General features: G+C 34.9%; 1 protein-coding gene across 1 annotated transcript; it reads left to right on the top strand.

The window, feature by feature from the left end:
* The first annotated feature begins 6,024 nt into the window (after positions 1–6,024).
* Positions 6,025–20,691, top strand: LOC132544228 (regulator of microtubule dynamics protein 1-like). The gene is made up of 9 exons (XM_060207801.1): positions 6,025–6,258; positions 7,303–7,393; positions 8,401–8,669; positions 9,037–9,126; positions 11,828–11,883; positions 14,755–14,842; positions 16,385–16,415; positions 16,680–16,819; positions 18,992–20,691. The coding sequence occupies exons 1-9, from the start codon at positions 6,130–6,132 to the stop codon at positions 19,133–19,135; spliced, it is 1,038 nt and encodes a 345-aa protein (XP_060063784.1). The 5' UTR covers positions 6,025–6,129; the 3' UTR covers positions 19,136–20,691.
* Positions 20,692–21,634: the final 943 nt, after the last annotated feature.

A 21,634-nucleotide genomic window follows, 5' to 3' on the forward strand; every position in this document is an offset into this window, starting at 1 on the left:
TTCGTAGTTTGTTATGACACAATAGTATAAAACATACTTCAAGTTAATCTTTTGATATTGAGATAAGAAAAATATCACAAAGCTATTGTTTTATTTTTTTGTTTTTTTTTTTGTTTATTTTTTGTTGTTTTTTTCCTTGTAATTCTGCCCATCTCAAGGTGTTGCTGTAAAATCTTAAAAATACACTCAACTTTGATATTTCTATTTCTGCTATATTAATCCTATGCTAACTGCTGCAGGCAATCACTGCTTCATTGAAACAAATCAAAAGTGTCTGTGTCTTTACTTTCAAAACAAAAACAAACAAAAAATCCTTAAAAGCGACATATTTATTTATAGCTGTAATTTCTAATGGATAAGTTAGATATTTGATACAGAGAACAATTTTTGAAGTTTTATTGATATAATCTTATTTTCAAAATTAGACTTATAGCTAAAGAGGTCTTAATCCCATCCTCAATAATGGACTCTGAAAATGTGTAATTTGCATAAGAAATATATTATTTAACAGAAATGATTCTTTCATATTGCTCCAAGTCAGTTAACAGGCAAGTTAAGAAAAAATTCAGTATTTAATTATTTTTTCCAACTTATCTTCAGCAGTTATATATATACAAGTACAGTTACAATGTTTAATGTAGGTATTTCTCATCTTCAGTTCTATATTGATCATTCAAAGTGACATGTTGTTCATTTACCATTAGCAAAAATCTATTTCTTTTGTTTAAACCATTTACAATTGATTGTTCCAAATATATCTATATTGTGTATATGTACACAAGTAATTGTAAATAGTATTGTTTACACCTCAAAAAGTCAATAACTGGACACTAGGAATCAAAATACATTGTATTGGCACTTGACTGGCTATACTATGAAACTATAGATTAATTATGTAGATCCTGACATGAAATGCTTCAGAGGTTTTGGATGGAGGCTGTAAATTATGCAGACAAGGTCTATTGTGGAGTATTTCAGTCATCGATATGACAGTATTAAATTGATTTTCTAGAGACAATGAGTTCAGTAAATACAGGTGTTTTATGAGCAGCTCTGCACTGCAAAAGGTATATACCAAAAATTGTACCAGTGTGTTGGTATCTGAAACATAGGAACACATACAATTGAACAAGTTATTGATCATGATTAGAAAACACAAAAATAACTGTTGAAGTTGAATCGGACACCCATGTTTAATAGGAACCAAAGACACACAAATCATTAAAAATTACTTCATGGATAAGATAAGAAAACAGCTACTGAGTAAGTTGACATATGACATTGCCTACACTTCTCCCTCCCTCTTCTACCAAAACAAAAACACACGGACGAGAAAGAGGAAAGTTGGCAAGGGGACTGGGGGATATTAACATATATATATATATTATTGTCATATTTTGGGATAGTTTGTTAGAGTTTCAAGTTCTGATCATACCACAAATATAATGTATTTTTATCATATTTTTGAAAACGTATATACAGTATGCTTTATCATACTACACACAGGAACTTGACACTGATTCCCAACACTGCAGTCTATATCTGTTGTATCTGTATTTATACAATATATATGGAGTGTGGTGTTGAAAATTTAGATTTAGTCCCTGTGATAATGTTTACCACATAACATGAACTATACATGCTATCTATGTTTTATAAATAAAAAAACAGGTGTTAATTGTGAGATATTCAATCCATTTCAATCAACTTTTACTGAAATCATTTATTTCTTATTTACTTCATTTTCGTTATGAAACTTCGAAACAGAATTTGAATTTAACAATTTTAGAGTGTACAATTGTACGAAATTTGTAGATATTTTGAGAGGCTCAAAATTCATTGGGTCTTTTTTTTTCAAAAAAATTATTTTTTTACATGCGTTGATTTTTAAGAGATATTAAAGTTCTTGTAAAATTCTCATTCTAGTTGATTTGTGTTAAAAGAAATTTGTGGATTAAGAGTACTCATGAAGGCAACAAAAATATATAATATCCCACAAGACATATTTTACATTACACCTGGTACTTGAATTAGCAAATGATTGTTCTATGTGAACTGACATGAATTTTTTTTTTCACAAAACAGTTTATTAATTACAAACACATTGAAGACCATGTGTATATAAGGTATGCACAAACAGCAATTCAATTACCAGGTATACATTGTCTGTATTTCAAATTCATGGATGTCATGTGTCAAATGTACTACATTGTACCACAGTATGTATCAGTATGTATAATGTTTGTCATCTTGTGTTCATCAGAAATGTCTGAAGTTATATTTTTCACAAATTTTTGAATGACACCTATGTTGAATAATGTCCTCAGTCAGTGCTGAATTTTGAAGTGTTATTGAAGTATTTGATGTTTATTCATTTGTCCGATATATTTTAAAGTATTATAAGTCGATTGAGATATATTTGTTTTTGATGTTCCTGGAGATTAAATCCCAGTTTCTGTTTTAATATTCTGTGTCTGTTGTTTATGCTTTTAAATGTTATATAATTGGGTTGAAAAAGCAATGTAACAAAACCAATATTAAGGGCAGGATTTCAATATCCCATACCAAGTAGTTATACCAATACTGAATTACTTTGCTAGTAATCATCATTCTGAACAGTCTTCCTACAAAAAGAAGACGATATATATGGTTGAAATTAGAAATGACCTTTAACAAATCTCTGAAACAAAGGTTTCATAGACATAACACATGGACCTGAGAACTAGTTACAGTTGAATTTGGACTTATCCTGCTGGTGTGTTTTAGAAAGTTGAAGACATTTTGGGCAGAAAGCAATTAAATATTCACCAGAATATTAGAGGGGTGATGTTTAATAGAATATCAACCCTGTTGCCCACCTACCATGCTACCCCATCACCCTAATAACAAATAAAGGCAGGTTAGGTTGAAACAAATTCACATGTAGCAAAACATAATCTCAAATCCCTGTGATCTGTAATCAGGTATGCCAAGGTATTTAGTATGCATTGTACAAATACATGTATGATGGTGAGGGATGAGTAAATCTTACCCATTTCTCAAGTATTTCACATAATCTTGTCGTAACAACATTCCGTTTCAGAGTAATAGTGTCTGTTCTTTCCAATAATACAGAATTTTACAAAATTGCTTGTAATCCTAGCTTTTGAAGGGAAACGCCCTTTTTACGAGAAAATCTTCAATAATTCGTTATCCATTTGGGCTGTACTAGTCAGTAGTACAAACAACATGTTGTACACATCAAACACATGATTGTGCTTCTTCATCAGTATGGTATACACATGCAGGTTTTTTGTCTTGGACAATTCTAGTAAACTCAGGAATGTTGTTTGTTTTTGGTGTACCCCAGATTGGTAAGCTAAACCCAGAATATGGACAAAATTGGTATGTGCTTGTTTGATTTTAATCATTTGTTTTGTGGTCAAAAAGTATTTAGAAAGAATCCAAATATCTCAAATTTCTGATTCCAACAAAAGTTTTCACTGGCGTTTCAGGTTTGAAATACCAATAAGCAGTTTTATGTGGTGATGAAATTGATAAATGAAATAGGGATGAACCATCCCATTATATTTTACTCCAATAGCCGAGCATCATCCGTTAGTTTTTCAACCAATGCACTCAATTTCTTATCTGTGGCTTGATTAATTGAGACTCTTCTGAAAACAAAACTGAGTTAGCCAAGAGAAGGTCTCCTATATGTCAACAGTCTGAAGTTCTTGACACCAAAGTCAACAATGATGATATCAACTAGAAATCTGACAATCTGCACAACTCCTCTTCCCAAGCATGTACATACCGTAAATATTCGCGTAGAGTGCGCAGGTACTTTTTGGAGATCAGATTAAAAAAAAAATCTACAGAAAAATTAATTGACTGGTCACTGCGACGAAACATTTGATGTGGTCTGATCCATTGATAATTAGGAAACCACAATGAGCGTGAACCTAACACATGTAATTACCTTAAGTAAACAAATTTACCCAGGTGACCTAACAAGCATGAAAGGCTTGGCTGATTGTATAATTAACGGTTAATGACAGTTAACAGGTTGAGTAGGAGACTGATGACACCCGGCTTGGGCTGAACGCGTACTATTGGTCAGAAAACGATGGTAGCTGTACTGGCTTTCTCCTTTCTTTGGAAAGAAAGCTGTCTTTTCTAGAAAATGAATTTCAGTATTTTCTTATCCCAAATCATTTTATTAGTTGTTTCATTTTTGTAATGTAAGTAGATAGCGCACACAACCACGTTTTTGTGTCAATGGAATGGACCTAGTATAAAAGAACACATATTAATTTTGGTGGTAAACTTTGTTTTGCACACCAATCGGGCCACACCAAAATAAATCATATGTTCCTGAATTTACATGGATGTAATGTGAGAAGGAAATTTATGTGATGCCGAAGTACTAAAATATGTTTGTGTATATATATAGTCAAATTCTGCCCAAAACTGACATACTGCATGCATACCCATGTATTTCAGTATACAGAAGGTTGTACCAAAGACACACAAGTGTATTGTATCTTTCAATACAAATTTAGATTAAATACAGCAGATCCAAATAATGAATTAAACTGCATCATACAGCCGATTCGTCCTTGTAACACTCGTCAATGATGCTAAGTTTCTAAATTTCAAATTGTAGCTGAAACTAAGTAGGCGACAGAGAGAACAAAATTTGTCACAATTTAAATAAAAAACTAGATGGAGAAATGCACCAATCCCCAAAATCAATAAATATCAATTTTTCAATCTTTGATTATTTCAGAGGGACGACGACATTTTGAACTGTGCTATATTTAAAACGCAGCATGTGTAACGTGCAGGGTGTCCTGTAACCCTGGGTTCTTCCAAAGGATATACTTGGGATGTGTTGTACTATAATTATACGGACAGAGGCCTATAAAACCAGTCATTCCTTTATATAAACTAGTGTCATATTAGGGCCGGAAAAGTTCACCTTCAGATGTGTCCGTGCTAGAAAACTTATTAAAATGTTAGACTAAACCATGGACCACCGAGATACTGAAGTCCGTGCTAAAACGCACGCCATATTACTTAAAGACACCGACCAACAGACCACTCAAGTCTCAACACTCTTTTTATAACTTTCTTGTAACACCATAATGTGTTACATCCATTTAATAGTACGTAGTGTAACTGTCAGTTTGTAAACGACCTGTACGTAAGTTGAAGAGAGATATATTTTATTCACAAAACATTTTTTGAACATCCTCTGATCGTGATTTATGCATATATGAAATCCACAACGAAAACGGAAAGGGTGGCTTCTATGCGTCCTCATAGAAATCCAATATATGTAGCAAGATATATGGTTAAGTCAGAGACATATATAACACATATATACGTCTCTGGTTAAGTACAGTATCAACATTTCTCAACGAATAAACGACAAGCTAACTATCCATACATATAGCAGGTGGTAGACACTTTCTTCTTTTCTTTTTGGGGTTTAAGGCCCACTGCTGGTCTACGAGTTTATCTGTAACTGTTATGACAAGCACTCCGTTCAGAAATATCAGACTCATAGACGCGTCGGAAAGGCAGGATTTTAAATATCCATTGAGGATATGTCTAACGTCACAAATGGGTCTGGGTGCAGGTGTTCACGGATAAGAAGCTTTGTACATGCATAGTATGACCACTCTACCTTGTACCTAAGGAGTTATGTCATTGTATTTATTTATTCATTCATTTATTTTAACTATTTATTAAGGGAGGACAGGAGTGCATTATTTAGCCATTTATTGTTTAAGAAAATTTGAGAAAAAAGGAAGTTGGCCAATATAATATTCATCGTATTTGTAAGTACGAACAAAATATGTAAACACTATCTTGCAGTGTTTGCCATCATGTAATACCTTTTTATATTAAGGTTGCTACTTATCATCGAATTCCCATATTTAATTCTAAAACCCAAAAATAGGCAAAATGTAATGAACAATTTTAGGAGACAACTGAAAACTTTGTCGGATCTTAGCGCCACCTGTAGAGCCAAGTTAATAATCGGATCACAGCATGCTGTTTTCATAATCAGGCGGTTGCTCAGCTCTTGGAACTCTCCGCGTTGAAGGTCATTTCGCTCAACACTCTGGAACAACAAACATGGCGGCGACCATGGAGAATCTGCACAGGTTTATCAAACTGTTCAAACCGTCACAGAAATTTGCATCATATTTACATCGTAATTATGCAAGAACACACTTTCTGAAGAACCGATGGTATACAATACAGGTAGGTCAAGTGTGACAGATTCTAAAAACAAATATTTGTATGAAATACCACGAACTTGCTAGTCACAGTCACTCACTAGCCTAGACGAACCAGCGAAGATTACCCTATTCATATACTCTTGGAAAAGCATTGGAAGGAACTGTTTCAACTAGCTCTGAATTTAGTTTCATTATAGCTAATTTTACTTTCAGAGAGTTTCGACTGATAACAATCTATGCTAACATACACTACACGCAGTCGCGGGTTATATAACGGGTACCAGTGTATCTAATAAGTGTCCCGGGAGGAATGAATGAACTAAGAGTGTCATGGGGATTTTTAGCACCTACAACATACAAAATATAATTCTGATTTATCGACGGAAAAGTATTGAAATTCACTGTTGAAATTAACGTGAAGCATGCACAACTAACACTCTACTGAGCTATCACGAAGACATGAGTGTCTTACGGAAAACCTCCCAGGACACAGTCTTCAGTGGTGTCAGGGATACCATCATAATTTTTCCTAATGCCAAATATTGATCTTTACTTGGAAGCTATTAGTAAGCTGTTAACAGAGGTGGACAACAACTCTGATAGAGATGGGGTAACCAAGAGTCCGAGGCACCAACATTGGGCCTCTAGCATGCCGGGATGAACTACTATCAAAGAATTTTTAAAGATGCTGAACAGATGACAGATACAGGTCCATTTGGCCTGTTGTTTATATGTAATAATACACTTTTCACAAAAATAATATTCTTTTTAACAGGGATATATAGTGTATGAACACTCTGTATTCAGTTTTCCTTTTTTATAGAAGCTCATGAAAATACTATCATTTTTCAGAAAAAAAGTGTAACATATGAAGAAAAACCTATCAGATTGTTTCAGCCAGGAGATGTAATTTCATTTGCTTCTTGACATCTTTACATGTTAGAGGATTTTTTCATATCAAATTCTAATTAGAGACTTGATAAACATGTGGTAATTCTTCCTCATCCCCTGTAAACTGCCAAGTGGTGATGTACAAGTAATCCCCTGCTTTGTAAATACATTTCAGAAATGCTCTATGTTGAAGTTGTTGTCAAGGCGACCTGTTTTATCCTCCTTAACAACAGTAAGCGCTGTAAGCTGGTTTGTCAAGAAAGAAGGTAGGAGACATGAAGATGTCATATTTAGAGCTCTCAATCATGGAATTGAAAATATTTTGGTCCGAAACATCATTGGGAGTAGGGGATCATTTCTCAAATTCAGAAATTTCATTTGATCCCTAGGGACCAAATGGGAAAGTTAATAAAAAATTGTGCTTCAAAATGCTGCTCTTCCTCAAGGATTTAATGGATTTAAACCGAATGTGGTACAAAAAAACCCCATCATTGTGGGTGGATAATCATTTCTTAAATCAAATTCAGAAATTTGATTCAATCCCTAGGGTCTTGGGGCGAAGACCTCAAAAGGGAAATTAGACAATGTTTTGCTTGAAAATGCTACTCCTTCTTAATGCTTGAAATGATCCTGTGATTGTCCTGACAAAATCTAATTGAACGCTTTGGTCCAAAATCTAATATAACTTGTCTAGAACAAATAGTGTGAACTTCTCAAGTTTCATTCATACCAAGGAGAAAAATATTTGGAGTTTGATTTTTAAAGGAAAAGAAAGAGATAATTTATTATTTTTCAGTCTGATCAAAACTTCAACATGGTAACAACAGTAGTCATTTTGTAACATAATTGTGCAACTGTTTTTCATGCACATACTGGGGGTTACCTACCATTTATGAGGTTCTGATACTTTCAAGGAATGTTCAGAATTTGAATTCATCAGATTTGTCAGACCATCATCAACAAATTCTGTGGTTTGTCCATGCATTTGGTGATTGTCAGATAACCGTTAAGGACCATAGCCCTCATGTTGATACTGCTTTTTACTTCAGTTGATAGATCATTGACCAGTCACAGAGTTATAACTACCAGATGTGTTTTCCTACATAAACATCTACCAGGTGCCAGATCCGTTAACTTATTCTTAACACTATTTTTTGCCCAGTCTTTCAGACAGTTTCAATAGGAAAGTTTCACTGCATGTTTTGTATTTCTAAGAATTTCTATAGACTGAGTTTTTTAAAAATTTGATTTTCAAACTTCATCTCTTCAATAGAAGCAGAAATTAAGGAAGATAAACAGCCATCAGTGATACAAAAGGCGGACGAATTATACGATGCGAATAAAACAATAGCTCTGTATGATTTACTCAAAGAAAATCTTGATGAGAATGACGATGAAATTCTGTGGCGTTTAGCAAGAGCTTGCCGTGACATGAGCCTAATGACAAAGAATTTCACCAGAAAGAAGGAATACATGTATGAAGGATTTGACTATGTCAAGAAAGCCTTAGAGCTAAATGAGAAGAACTTCGCTTGTCATAAGGTGTGTATTTCCTAAATTTCTCTCAAAATTTTTATTTTTTTGGTAATTTCTAAAGAGAAGAAGAAAAAAAACAAAGTACAAATGTACTCATGGATATTTTATTAGAATATTCTTCTTTGTCTATTTCTGAAAAAAAAATCACTTACATTTTCTAATGATATCTTTTTCTTGAACTTGATTTTAATATGTTTAATATAAATGTGGAAATTCAATTTCTTTCCCACACATTAAAACCCTTCATTCCATGCCACAACTGGGTCATTAATATTGACTACCATATGTAACAGCCCTTGCATTAGTTATTCTTTTATAATAGTTTGTAAAATGATAATTTTGAAATTGATTCCAACTTTTACATATATTGCAGTGGTATGCCATCCTTCTAGACAAGACAGCTGAATATGGAGGGACAAAGAAAAGGATAGAAAATGCATATTTAGTAAAAGATCACTTTGTGGTAAGTATGTTATAAGAGAAGTGTTGTTGACTTGGTGGAGAGTAATTTCTGGATGGAGTGTCATTTACTGGGAGAAGTGTTGTTTACTAGGAGGAGTATCATTTACTGGGAGAAGTGTTGTTTACTAGGAGGAGTATCATTTACTGGGAGAAGTGTTGTTTACTAGGAGGAGTATCATTTACTGGGAGAAGTGTTGTTTACTAGGAGGAGTATCATTTACTGGGAGAAGTGTTGTTTACTAGGAGGAGTATCATTTACTGGGAGAAGTGTTGTTTACTAGGAGGAGTATCATTTACTGGGAGAAGTGTTGTTAACTTGGTGGAGAGTAATTTCTGGATGGAGTGTCATTTACTGAGAGAAGTGTTGTTTACTAGGTGGAGTGTCATTTACTGGGAGAAGTGTTGTTTACTAGGAGGAGTGTCATTTACTGGGAGAAGTGTTGTTAACTTGGTGGAGATTATCATTTACTGGGAGAAGTGTTGTTTACTAGGAGGAGTATCATTTACTGGGAGAAGTGTTGTTTACTAGGAGGAGTATCATTTACTGGGAGAAGTGTTGTTTACTAGGAGGAGTATCATTTACTGGGAGAAGTGTTGTTTACTAGGAGGAGTGTCATTTACTGGGAGAAGTGTTGTTTACTAGGAGGAGTATCATTTACTGGGAGAAGTGTTGTTGACTTGGTGGAGTATCATTTACTGAGAGAAGTGTTGTTTACTAGGAGGTGTATCATTTACTGGGAGAAGTGTTGTTTACTAGGAGGAGTATCATTTACTGGGAGAAGTGTTGTTTACTAGGAGGAGTATCATTTACTGAGAGAAGTGTTGTTTACTAGGAGGAGTATCATTTACTGGGAGAAGTGTTGTTTACTAGGAGGAGTATCATTTACTGGGAGAAGTGTTGTTTACTAGGAGGAGAATCATTTACTGGGAGAAGTGTTGTTGACTTGGTGGAGAGTAATTTCTGGATGGAGTATCATTTACTGGGAGAAGTGTTGTTTACTAGGAGGAGTATCATTTACTGGGAGAAGTGTTGTTTACTAGGAGGAGTATCATTAACTGGGAGAAGTGTTGTTTACTAGGAGGAGTATCATTTACTGAGAGAAGTGTTGTTTGCTAGGAGGAGTGTCATTTACTGGGAGAAGTGTTGTTTACTAGGAGGAGTATCATTTACTGGGAGAAGTGTTGTTTACTAGGAGGAGTATCATTTACTGGGAGAAGTGTTGTTTACTAGGAGGAGTGTCATTTACTGGGAGAAGTGTTGTGTACTAGGAGGAGTGTCATTTACTGGGAGAAGTGTTGTTTACTAGGAGGAGTATCATTTACTGGGAGAAGTGTTGTTTACTAGGAGGAGTATCATTTACTGGGAGAAGTGTTGTTTACTAGGAGGAGTATCATTTACTGGGAGAAGTGTTGTTTACTAGGAGGAGTATCATTTACTGAGAGAAGTGTTGTTTACTAGGAGGAGTATCATTTACTGGGAGAAGTGTTGTTTACTAGGAGGAGTATCATTTACTGGGAGAAGTGTTGTTTACTAGGAGGAGTATCATTTACTGAGAGAAGTGTTGTTTACTAGGAGGAGTATCATTAACTGGGAGAAGTGTTGTTTACTAGGAGGAGAATCATTTACTGGGAGAAGTGTTGTTGACTTGGTGGAGAGTAATTTCTGGATGGAGTATCATTTACAGAGAAGTGTTGTTTACTAGGAGGAGTGTCATTTACTGGGAGAAGTGTTGTTAACTTGGTGGAGATTATCATTTACTGGGAGAAGTGTTGTTTACTAGGAGGAGTATCATTTACTGGGAGAAGTGTTGTTAACTAGGAGGAGTATCATTTACTGGGAGAAGTGTTGTTAACTAGGAGGAGTATCATTTACTGGGAGAAGTGTTGTTTACTAGGAGGAGTATCATTTACTGGGAGAAGTGTTGTTTACTAGGTGGAGATTATCATTTACTGGGAGAAGTGTTGTGTACTAGGAGGAGTATCATTTACTGGGAGAAGTGTTGTGTACTAGGAGGAGTATCATTTACTGAGAGAAGTGTTGTTTACTAGGAGGAGTATCATTTACTGGGAGAAGTGTTGTTGACTTTGTGAATTGCAATTTCTGGATGGAGTGTAATTTATTGGGAGGAGTGTTGTTGCTGGGATTGATGTCATTTCCTGGAAAGAGTGTTGCTTGCTGGTAGGATTGTGATTAACTGGAGTATGCTTTAATAGATGGAGTGTCATTTATTGGATTGAATGTAATTTACTTGGAGACATGATGCTTACTTACTGGGAGAAATGTCGTTTACTGGATGGATTGTCATTTACTGGGAGGAGTATTGTTAACTGAGAGACATATTGTTTACTGGGAGACATATTTACTGGGAGGAGTGTTATTTACTGGATGGAGTGTCATTTACTGGAAGGTGTGTGGCTTACTAGGAAATGTGTTGTTTACTGGGAGACATATTATTTACGGGGAGGAGTGTCATTTACTGGGAGACGTGTTGTTCACTGGGAGGAGTGTTGTTTACTGGGAGAGGTATTGTTTACTGGGAGGAGTGTCATTTACTGGATGCAGTGTTGTTTACAGGAATCAGAATCAAAACCAATATTTAAAGTAACTGATTTGTGATTTTCAGAGACAGCAATATTGTGGATTTTCTTATTTTCAGGCATGGATTTATTGCTGAATAAGGCAGTTTTCTTGTCTGTTTCAGAGAGCTGTGGAGTTAAATCCAAAAGATGCTACTTCAATGTATTCTATAGGCCACTGGTAAGATAACTCTCTATTGTCTCATTCCCTAGACTACTGGTAAGATAACTCTCTATTGTCTCATTCCCTAGACCACTGGTACGATAACTCTTTAGTGTCTCATTCCCTAGACTACTGGTAAGATAACTCTCTACTGTCTCATTCCCTAGACCACTGGTAAGATAACTCTCTATTGTCTCATTCCCTAGACCACTGGTAAGATAACTGTCTACTGTCTCATCCCCAAGACCACTGGTAAGATAACTCTCTACTGTCTCATTCCCCAGACCACTAGTAAGATAACTCTCTACTGTCTCATTCCCTAGACCACTGGTAAGATAACTGTCTACTGTCTCATCCCCAAGACCACTGGTAAGATAACTCTCTACTGTCTCATTCCCTAGACCACTGGTAAGATAACTCTCTACTGTCTCATTCCCTAGACCACTGGTAAGATAACTGTCTACTGTCTCATCCCCAAGACCACTGGTAAGATAACTCTCTACTGTCTCATTCCCCAGACCACTAGTAAGATAACTCTCTACTGTCTCATTCCCTAGACTACTGGTAAGATAACTCTCTACTGTCTCATTCCCTAGACCACTGGTAAGATAACTCTCTATTGTCTCATTCCCTAGACCACTGGTAAGATAACTCTCTATTGTCTCATTCCCTAGACTACTGGTAAGATAACTCTCTATTGTCTCATTCCCTAGACCACTGGTAAGATAACTCTCTACTGTCTCATTCCCTAGACCACTGGTAAGATAACTCTCTATTGTCTCATTCCCTAGACCACTGGTAAGATAACTCTCTATTGTCTCATTCCTTTGACCACTGGTAAGATACCACTTTAGTGTCTCATTCCCTAGACCACTGGTAAGATAACTGTCTACTGTCTCATTCCCCAGACCATTGGTAAGATAACTCTCTACTGTCTCATTCCCTAGACGACTGGTAAGATAACTCTCTATTGTCTCATTCCCTAGACCACTGGTAAGATAACTCTCTATTGTCTCATTCCCTTGACCACTGGTAAGATACCACTTTAGTGTCTCATTCCCTAGACCACTAGTAAGATAACTCTCTATTGTCTCATTCCCTAGACTACTGGTAAGATAACTCTTTAGTGTCTCATTCCCTAGACCACTGGTAAAGTAACTCTCTATTGTCTCATTCCCCAGACTACTGGTAAGATAACTCTTTTGTGTCTCATTCCCTAGACCACTGGTAAGATAACTCTCTACTGTCTCATTCCCCAGAACACTGGTAAGATAACTCTCTATTGTCTCATTCCCTAGACCACTGGTAAGATAACTGTCTACTGTCTCATTCCCTAGACCACTGGTAAGATAACTCTCTATTGTCTCATTCCCTAGACCACTGGTAAGATAACTCTCTACTGTTTCATTCCCTAGACCACTGGTAAGATAACTGTCTACTGTCTCATCCCCCAGACCACTGGTAAGATAACTCTCTACTTTCTCATTCCCCAGACCACTGGTAAGATAACTCTCTATTGTCTCATTCCCTAGACCACTGGTAAGATAACTGTCTACTGTCTCATTCCCTAGACCACTGGTAAGATAACTGTCTACTGTCTCATCCCCAAGACCACTATTAAGATAACTCTCTATTGTCTCATTCCCCAGACCACTGGTAAGATAACTGTCTACTGTCTCATCCCCAAGACCACTAGTAAGATAACTCTCTACTGTCTCATTCCCTAGACCACTATTAAGATAACTCTCTATTGTCTCATTCCCCAGACCACTGGTAAGATAACTCTCTATTGTCTCCTTCCCTAGTCCACTGGTAAGATAACTGTCTACTGTCTCATCCCCCAGACCACTGGTAAGATAACTCTCTACTTTCTCATTCCCCAGACCACTGGTAAGATAACTCTCTAGTGTCTCATTCCCTAGACCACTGGTAAGATTACTGTCTCATCCCCAAGACCACTATTAAGATAACTCTCTATTGTCTCATTCCCCAGACCACTGGTAAGATAACTGTCTACTGTCTCATCCCCAAGACCACTGGTAAGATAACTCTCTACTGTCTCATCCCCAAGACCACTAGTAAGATAACTCTCTACTGTCTCATTCCCTAGACCACTATTAAGATAACTCTCCCAAGGCCACTGGTAAGATAACTCTCTACTGTCTCATTCCCCAGACCACTGGTAAGATAACTCTCTACTGTCTCATTCCCCAGACCACTGGTAAGATAACTCTCTATTGTCTTATTCCCAAGGCCACTGGTAAGTTAACTCTCTAGTGTCTTATTCCCAAGGCCACTGGTAAGATGGCCAGTGTCTTATTCCCAAGGCCACTGGTAAGTTAACTCTCTAGTGTCTTATTCCCTAGGCCACTGGTAAGTTAACTCTCTAGTGTCTTATTCCCAAGGCCACTGGTTAGATGGCCAGTGTCTTATTCCCATGGCCACTGGTAAGATGGCCAGTGTCTTATTCCCTAGGCCACTGGTAAGCTAACTATAGTGTCTTATTCTTTAGGTGACTGGTAAGATAACTCTCCAGTGTCTTATTTATGACACTATCTTTGTATCAGGATATATATATTTCTCTTACCCTGGACAATAAATGCAAAACATACTGATGGCTTCTGCTTATTGGTAAAGGGTCTGACAGTGGGAGGAAATCAGATTGTTTAGGGAAATATTCTATATGGTAGGGCAGGTGACCCCTTACCTTTTCCCATCCCATTAGGAATCTAGGTGAAAAGAAAGCATGTTACCACTGTCCTTGACCACAAGTGGTATTTTGGCATCAACTATCCTAAGGGTTGTATAAGAACTTCCAGTCAACATTGATACTCAGTTATAAATCTCATTGTTAATGTTACTTTACTGATGTTGGGTCTGTCTTTTTAGGTGCTACCTGTTTGCTGACATGTCCTGGTACACCAAGAAAATAGCTAGTGCTATATTTTCAACACCACCTTCATCTACCTTTGAAGAGGTAATCAAAAACCAAACTTCAATTAAAAGTTAACTGAATGAATACTGATATTGATAAAGATCCTGACAAGCTATCAGGCATCAAGATCTGGATCTAGTTTTTGAAAAACTGTACTCTAAATATCATTTCCATGAATTTTCATGAATTTTGGAGGAATAAATTGACAGTTTCTAGAAAGTCACAGAAGTAATACAATAAACCTTAGGTTCCTGAAAATATTTTTTTCAAAAGATCAATAAGATTAATCACATAAGTGGCCTTTTATGATATGCCATAAGGCCATATCATTAATATCATGTAAAAGACATGTAATAACACTTTCGTGACATCAACATACCTTCCAAGTCAAAATAAGCCTTTCTTATCCGCAAATTTATTGAAGAATTTTCACTTATTTTTCAGAAATATGAGATATATAATGAATAGAATCTTACATTTGTGTATCATTCAATAATTTGACAAATTCCATTGATACTCAAATAAGATCCTCTTTAGATGATATAAATTCTGCAAAATTAAATTAAGGTAGGAAATCATTTACAACAGCTTCAGAGTAAGTTGATATGGAATTTTTATTAACCGTAAACCAGTTTCACCATTTTTTCCTTAAAAATGGTTATTGTGATTGTGGAGGAGTTATTTCCCTTCTTTGAATCAAATTGTGAATTTAAGATATAGGAGGCAAATGAATTTGTGTGTCAATGGAAAACATATCTAACAGAAGCAAATTAAAATCTTTAAGTTTATACCTTAGTGCAGTGAGATGGTGAAGATTAAGTCCCTAACTAAACTGAAGGAATCACTTAATTGAATATTTGTCACTTAATTGTTTCTGTAATTCTTTGTGAATCAGGGATCATCTGTTATAAATCTTCATTTATTGTTTTACAAAATTTTCCTACTAAAATTGTATACATGTATGCTAGATATGACTGCACCAATGAGTAGGTAGATATTGGATGTTATTCTTGATTTGTAGGTTTTTTTATCAACATCTGTTCTTGATGAGATTGTGTTTAGAGTTGCCCCATTGACTTGTCTATATAATCCCATTCATTTCTAAAGAGTTCCTTAATGGAGATATGATTTAGTAAAGCTTTCTGATGAGAAATCTTAAATCTGAGATAATCTTCCTCTAAAGGAAAATGAATATGAAACTTTGGGCTAGTCTGTGGTTCCAGTACGCTATTGTTTATAAATAATTTTTATAATATATATATACACTTCTGGTATTTTTTTTTCTCTGATTGAAAACAATGGTGGATTTACTGAAATATGATATTCTTAATGTTTCTTATCCAGCAACAACTCTGTCTGGTAATAAGCCCACTCATATTCTTTATTGTCCAGAAGAATTGCTAACAAATGTTTTTTTATTTCTCAATAATTAGCCAATACTGATGCTGGGGTCAAAGATACAAAATTGTAATATGTTGGCAACTGCAGTTATTTCTAGAAAAACACATTTTGAAAATAATGATAATAAAAACAACAAGAAAAAGAAATATTTGATATAATGAATTGAAATCTGTTATTTTACAGGCGTTGAAGTATTTTGAGATGGCAGAAGAAGGTAAATTGGAATTTTGTTTTTTCACCGAACTACAGCTTGTTTGAAGACACACATATAGCATACATATGAAAGGTTCATTGTTAAAAAATCAGTGTTTTCATTTATTTATAGATTGAAATTTATATTTCAAATAATTTCAACTGTATGCATTCAAATTTCTCAAACTGTGATGTTTTTAATTTCCTCCCGCATATTAAAGGATAGATATGGTATGTAGCAAAGAGGTTGTAAATCATTTTTGATGTTTATTCATTTAATTCACAGTTGATCCTGACTTCTACATCTGGAACCATGTGTACCTGGGGAAAACCTATATGAAACTGGGTGATGAAGAAAAAGGAAAGAAATACCTCATGAAAGCACGGGGGTTATCAGGACCTAACACATCTATAGATGAGCGAGAGGTTAGTCATGACAGGAGCTGACTTAGGTCACTTTTGCATAACCAGGTTGAAATTGTTCAGGTTGATTGCAGTTATTTTTAAAAATTTAAAAAAAAAAAAAAAAAGCACCTGAAGATGTAAAAAGCTTGAAATGCACAGTTTTGGAATTTCCTGTCAAACATAGAACAATTAAGTGATAATGATATATTATCCATTTAAATCCATACTTAATAGTATAACATTCCCCAAAATATATGCATGCACCAACCCTGCTAAATTTTGAAAACTAATTATATTTAACCAGGCAAAAGTGATTCTATACAAGGGAATACATAAAGGTTATAAGAATGGGATAAGGAAAGATTCACTAGACAGGTGACATTTATTAGTATATTTCTGTCACTGCCTGTTAACAAGCCCACCCATATCACAATGGAAATGCGTTATCATTGACCGATAATTCTGTCATTCTAATTTAACTCCAAGATTTTGTGTTGAAAGGCTGAACTTGGTACAGTATGAATGAGATACAATGTATATGGATGATCTTAATTGTACATTTCTGTAAAGGGAGTCTTCAGAAATTTTTTTTTGCTATCCAAGTCTCTAGCAGTTATGGACTCAATTTAATAGTAGGTTGACCAATTTTTAGCTCACTATCACCAGATGGTGGACTTTCCTAATCCCCCATATGTCAGTGGTCTGTCTTCTGTGAACAATTTTTGTTATCGCTATTTCTTGAGAAGTACAGAATAGATCTTTTTCAAATTTCATATTTACGTTGTTGTGCCTGTTTGATTTTTTGGTGTGATGAGAATCACAATATGGCCAACAGGTGGCCAATTTTGAATTTTACAATGAAGTTTGTCTCCACTATTTTTTGAGAAGTGCTGGATAGATCTCTTTCAAATTTCATATGCAGGTTTCCCTTGGTCCCCAGTTGTGCTTGTTTGATTTTGGGACTGATAAGAAAAACAAAATGGCCAACAGGCGGCCATCTATGATTTTGACTTTGAACATTTGTTATTGCAATTTCTTGAGAAGTACTCAACGGATCTCTCTCAAATTTCCTATATAGGTACCTCTTTGTGCTTTGATGTGCCTGAGTGATTTTGGGATCGATCAGAGAAATAAAACAGCTGACAGATGGCTATCTTTGATTTCCCCTAGTAACGTTTGTTATCCTTATTTCTTAAAAAGTGTTCAATGGATCTTGCTCAAATTTAATATGTTGGTTTCCTTTGACCCTAGTTGTGCCCCTTTGATTTTGGGACTGATCAGAAAAGGCAAAGTGGCTGATAGGCAGCCATCATGATTTTTGAATTTGAAAGTTTGTTATCGCTATTTCTTAAGAACAACTTCATAGATCTTTCTCAAATATATTATGAAGGTTCCCATTGATCCTTATTTGTGCTCATTTAATTTCTGGCAAAATCAGTAAAACAAAGGGGACCGTCTTTGAATTTCTTATTGCTATTTTTTAAGAAGAACTTAAAACTTAATTTCCCCTTGGCCCCTAGTTGTACTCGTTTGATTTTGGGATTGATAAGAAAAACAAAATGGCTTCCACGTGACCATCTTTGATTTGGCAGTTAAAGATTATTATCACTATTTTTGCACAGGAAAATGGAATGTCTTATCGTTAAGAGCAAAAACACAGAAGAGAAAAGATCCAACATTCAAAGAACAAATAAAGATCAAACGGTGGTGGGAACCAAGATCCCTCTGGCATTTCTCATATTTTTTATATTTCACTTGTTTAATTTTAATATGTAGTGATACAATTTTTGATGAAATTCGATACATGAATCAAACTTCACCAACAATGGTAAAAATATTAAATATATCTTGGGCAGTGTAAAATGTTAGATATATCTTGGGCAGTGTAAAATGTAACAATATTGGTAAAATGTCAAATATATCTTGGGCAGTGTAAAATGTAACATTATTGGTAAAATGTTAAATATATCTTGGGCAGTGTAAAATGTAACATTATTGGTAAAAATGTTAAATATATCTTGGTTAGTGTAAAATGTAATATTATTGGTAAAATTTTAAATATATCTTGGACAGTGTAAAATGAAACATTATTGGTAAAATGTTACATATATCTTGGGCAGTGTAAAATATGACATTATATCTTGATCATTTGTCACTGACTGTGTAATATTTAATGTTTTTGATTTGTTTAAGGCAATGATGGAAGCGTTTAGAACATTGTTGGAATACAAATTGATTGATCCAAAAATACTTAAAGAAATGGATAAAAAGAAAGAAATGGAAAGACAGAAAGAAACTGAAAAAGAGAAAGAAATGAAGGAAAATAAAGAACGATAAGTGGTACATGTGCTTTGATGAAAAGGACACCACTTTTGTGGGGAAAGAAATTGCTTAACTGTGTGGAAAGCACAGTCACATTCAGTACAAAGAATCACCAGGTGTCAATGAATCGAAGAACTCTTAAAAAAAGTGTGCAAGGATCATAGGTGACGAAGTGTGTGGATGATTACATTGAACATTGGTATTGAACATTCTCTCTTCAACATGTTTGTTCAAATTTTTGTTCCTGAAATCAAACTAATTTTGGATATAATGAATAGTTATTGAGATTTGCTGAATAATTTCATGTAGAAATTTAGATGTTGTATTAGAACAGCACCAAAGTGCATTAGATTGAGTAGAAATACACTGAACTGTCGAACAGTTTGTGGTTAAATGAACAATCATGTCTGTATATTTGTTGTGCGCATGAAGCAGAAAATGTTTCCAATTTGACACTGTGATGTATTTTCTTTAAATCATTTAAGTGTTGGGATTGTAAATGAAATGTATAATAAGTTACACAAATCACGACTTTAAACGTTGATTGAATATTCAATCTTTGAATGAAATATTGATTGTAGTCTAATTAAAGACCCTAGTGTGTTTACACCTTGGTGCGGCATCTGATGTCAGTCTGTTGTCTGTTTGTCATTAACTTTTCCACTTAAACAACTTCTCAATAAGCAGCAGGTCAACTGTCGTGATATTTAGCTGGTGGGTTGCTGGGAGGAATCCCAACAAAGTCTGCAAAAAAAAAAAAAAAAAATGACCTTGACCCTTCTAGGTCTCAGGGGTGGAATTTGTTGAAACCTTAAAACAACTTCAGATTAACTAAAGGCTCAGAAGCCAGATATTTAGCTTATAGGTTCTTTGTATGAATCTTGAGGAAGTTTGTGAAAAGAAGTGACAAATGTGACCCATATTCAAGGTGAAAGGGGCCAAATTTGTGAAAACCTGTAAAAGATTTCTTCTGGTATACCAAAGGTGTGAGTAGCATGATATCTGGTGATAATGTATCTCTAGGTCAAAGATCGACAAATTTCGAGAGAGAAAAAAAAGTAGAAGTTGAAGTTTGATGTGGAAATTGGTTAAAATTGATTAGATGTGTCCAGTGTGGATGTCAATGGTGTACATGTTAATGTATTAATGGTGTACATTGATTATGATTTTAATGAACAGTGAATACCATTTCAGCGATGCAGGTACATTTGACCTCTTGTTATTGTTGTGTAAGCTGATTTGATTTTTTCACATCTTGTGAAAATGATTGATATTAAGAATAAGGAAAGATCAGATTTATCTTATAAATTAAAGAAAAATAAGATAGGATGAAATTAGGGACCGAATATTGGGACAATATAGTCACAGGATTGAAATTATGAAGAGTAAAAATGTTAATGCAAAGCTGATGGAAAAAAAATTTTTTTTTTTGTTAAATTAGAGATTATATTGTATGAATTCCTTTTTCCAAGAAAAAATGCAGAGAAAGTTTAAGTGACAGATTGATGTGTATATAAATATTTATTGACTTAAACATTGATGAATAAATAGTAATGATATGTGTAAGTTGCTATGTTTGTTGTGTTTTATTAATTCTAATTAGCAAGGGTGATGCTCTGCAGGGTATCAGAATAGTCCCTTGTTGCCAATACATGATTGTATTTCCTCTCCAAATCAGGCAAATAGTTCTACAGTCAGGATCATAAAAATTTTGAAATTATGACCTAGGGACTAAATTGCAAAGTAAGGTCTGGTCCTGAATCAATCGGGCTTCCTATATTTCTCTTCCTACATAAGATATGGATCATCCAATCAAACTGTTAAATCATATAAACCATTGGTAGAAGGGCCCAGTGTCAAGGTCAGACCTTGTTGCTTTGTCGCATATTATTATTTATCTTAGCATGTGGTAGTGGAGTTAGAATCTGAACTAGGTCTGCAGATACTATTTTCGTATATTTTAATCCAAAGATGTCATCTCTAGTTTAGAAGCTTTATGGATGCCTCCCAATTTCATCTAAAGTCTTACTTTAAGTGTGTTTTATTTTCCTTTTTTGTTTATGATAAAGTAGCTTCACACTAAGTATATTTTATGTCAGTATAATTCCAGCTACAAGTCCACAGACGGTCATTCTTCCTTGACACAATTTGATTTCTCATGGTCCCCAAGAACTATAGGTGTATATAGATTGTAGGATGGGGATATCCGCCATTTCAAAGACTCCGTGCACGCAGTAGAGAGAATCTCGAGTACAGTATTGGTAGTTTGATGTTTGTACATTCATGCCTTCTCCATATATGTATATATTATTTTATCCTGCAACTTTCACTGCCATTGTTGGAATACACCTGCCACATACCAAGGTATATGTCTGCTGTATTCGGCAGTGGCAGAAAACAGCTGTATTTTAACACGTCCCTAAATTTAATTGAATTACTTTCTTAATCGACTGGAACATTAATTTAAACAATATAAATAACTGTTGAATAAGTGATTTTATATGTTGTAATGTA

This window comes from Ylistrum balloti, unplaced genomic scaffold (genome assembly GCF_031769215.1).
Source record: "Ylistrum balloti isolate Yb309-2 unplaced genomic scaffold, AGI_CSIRO_Ybal_v1 Utg369784, whole genome shotgun sequence".
Lineage (NCBI taxonomy): Eukaryota > Metazoa > Mollusca > Bivalvia > Pectinida > Pectinidae > Ylistrum > Ylistrum balloti.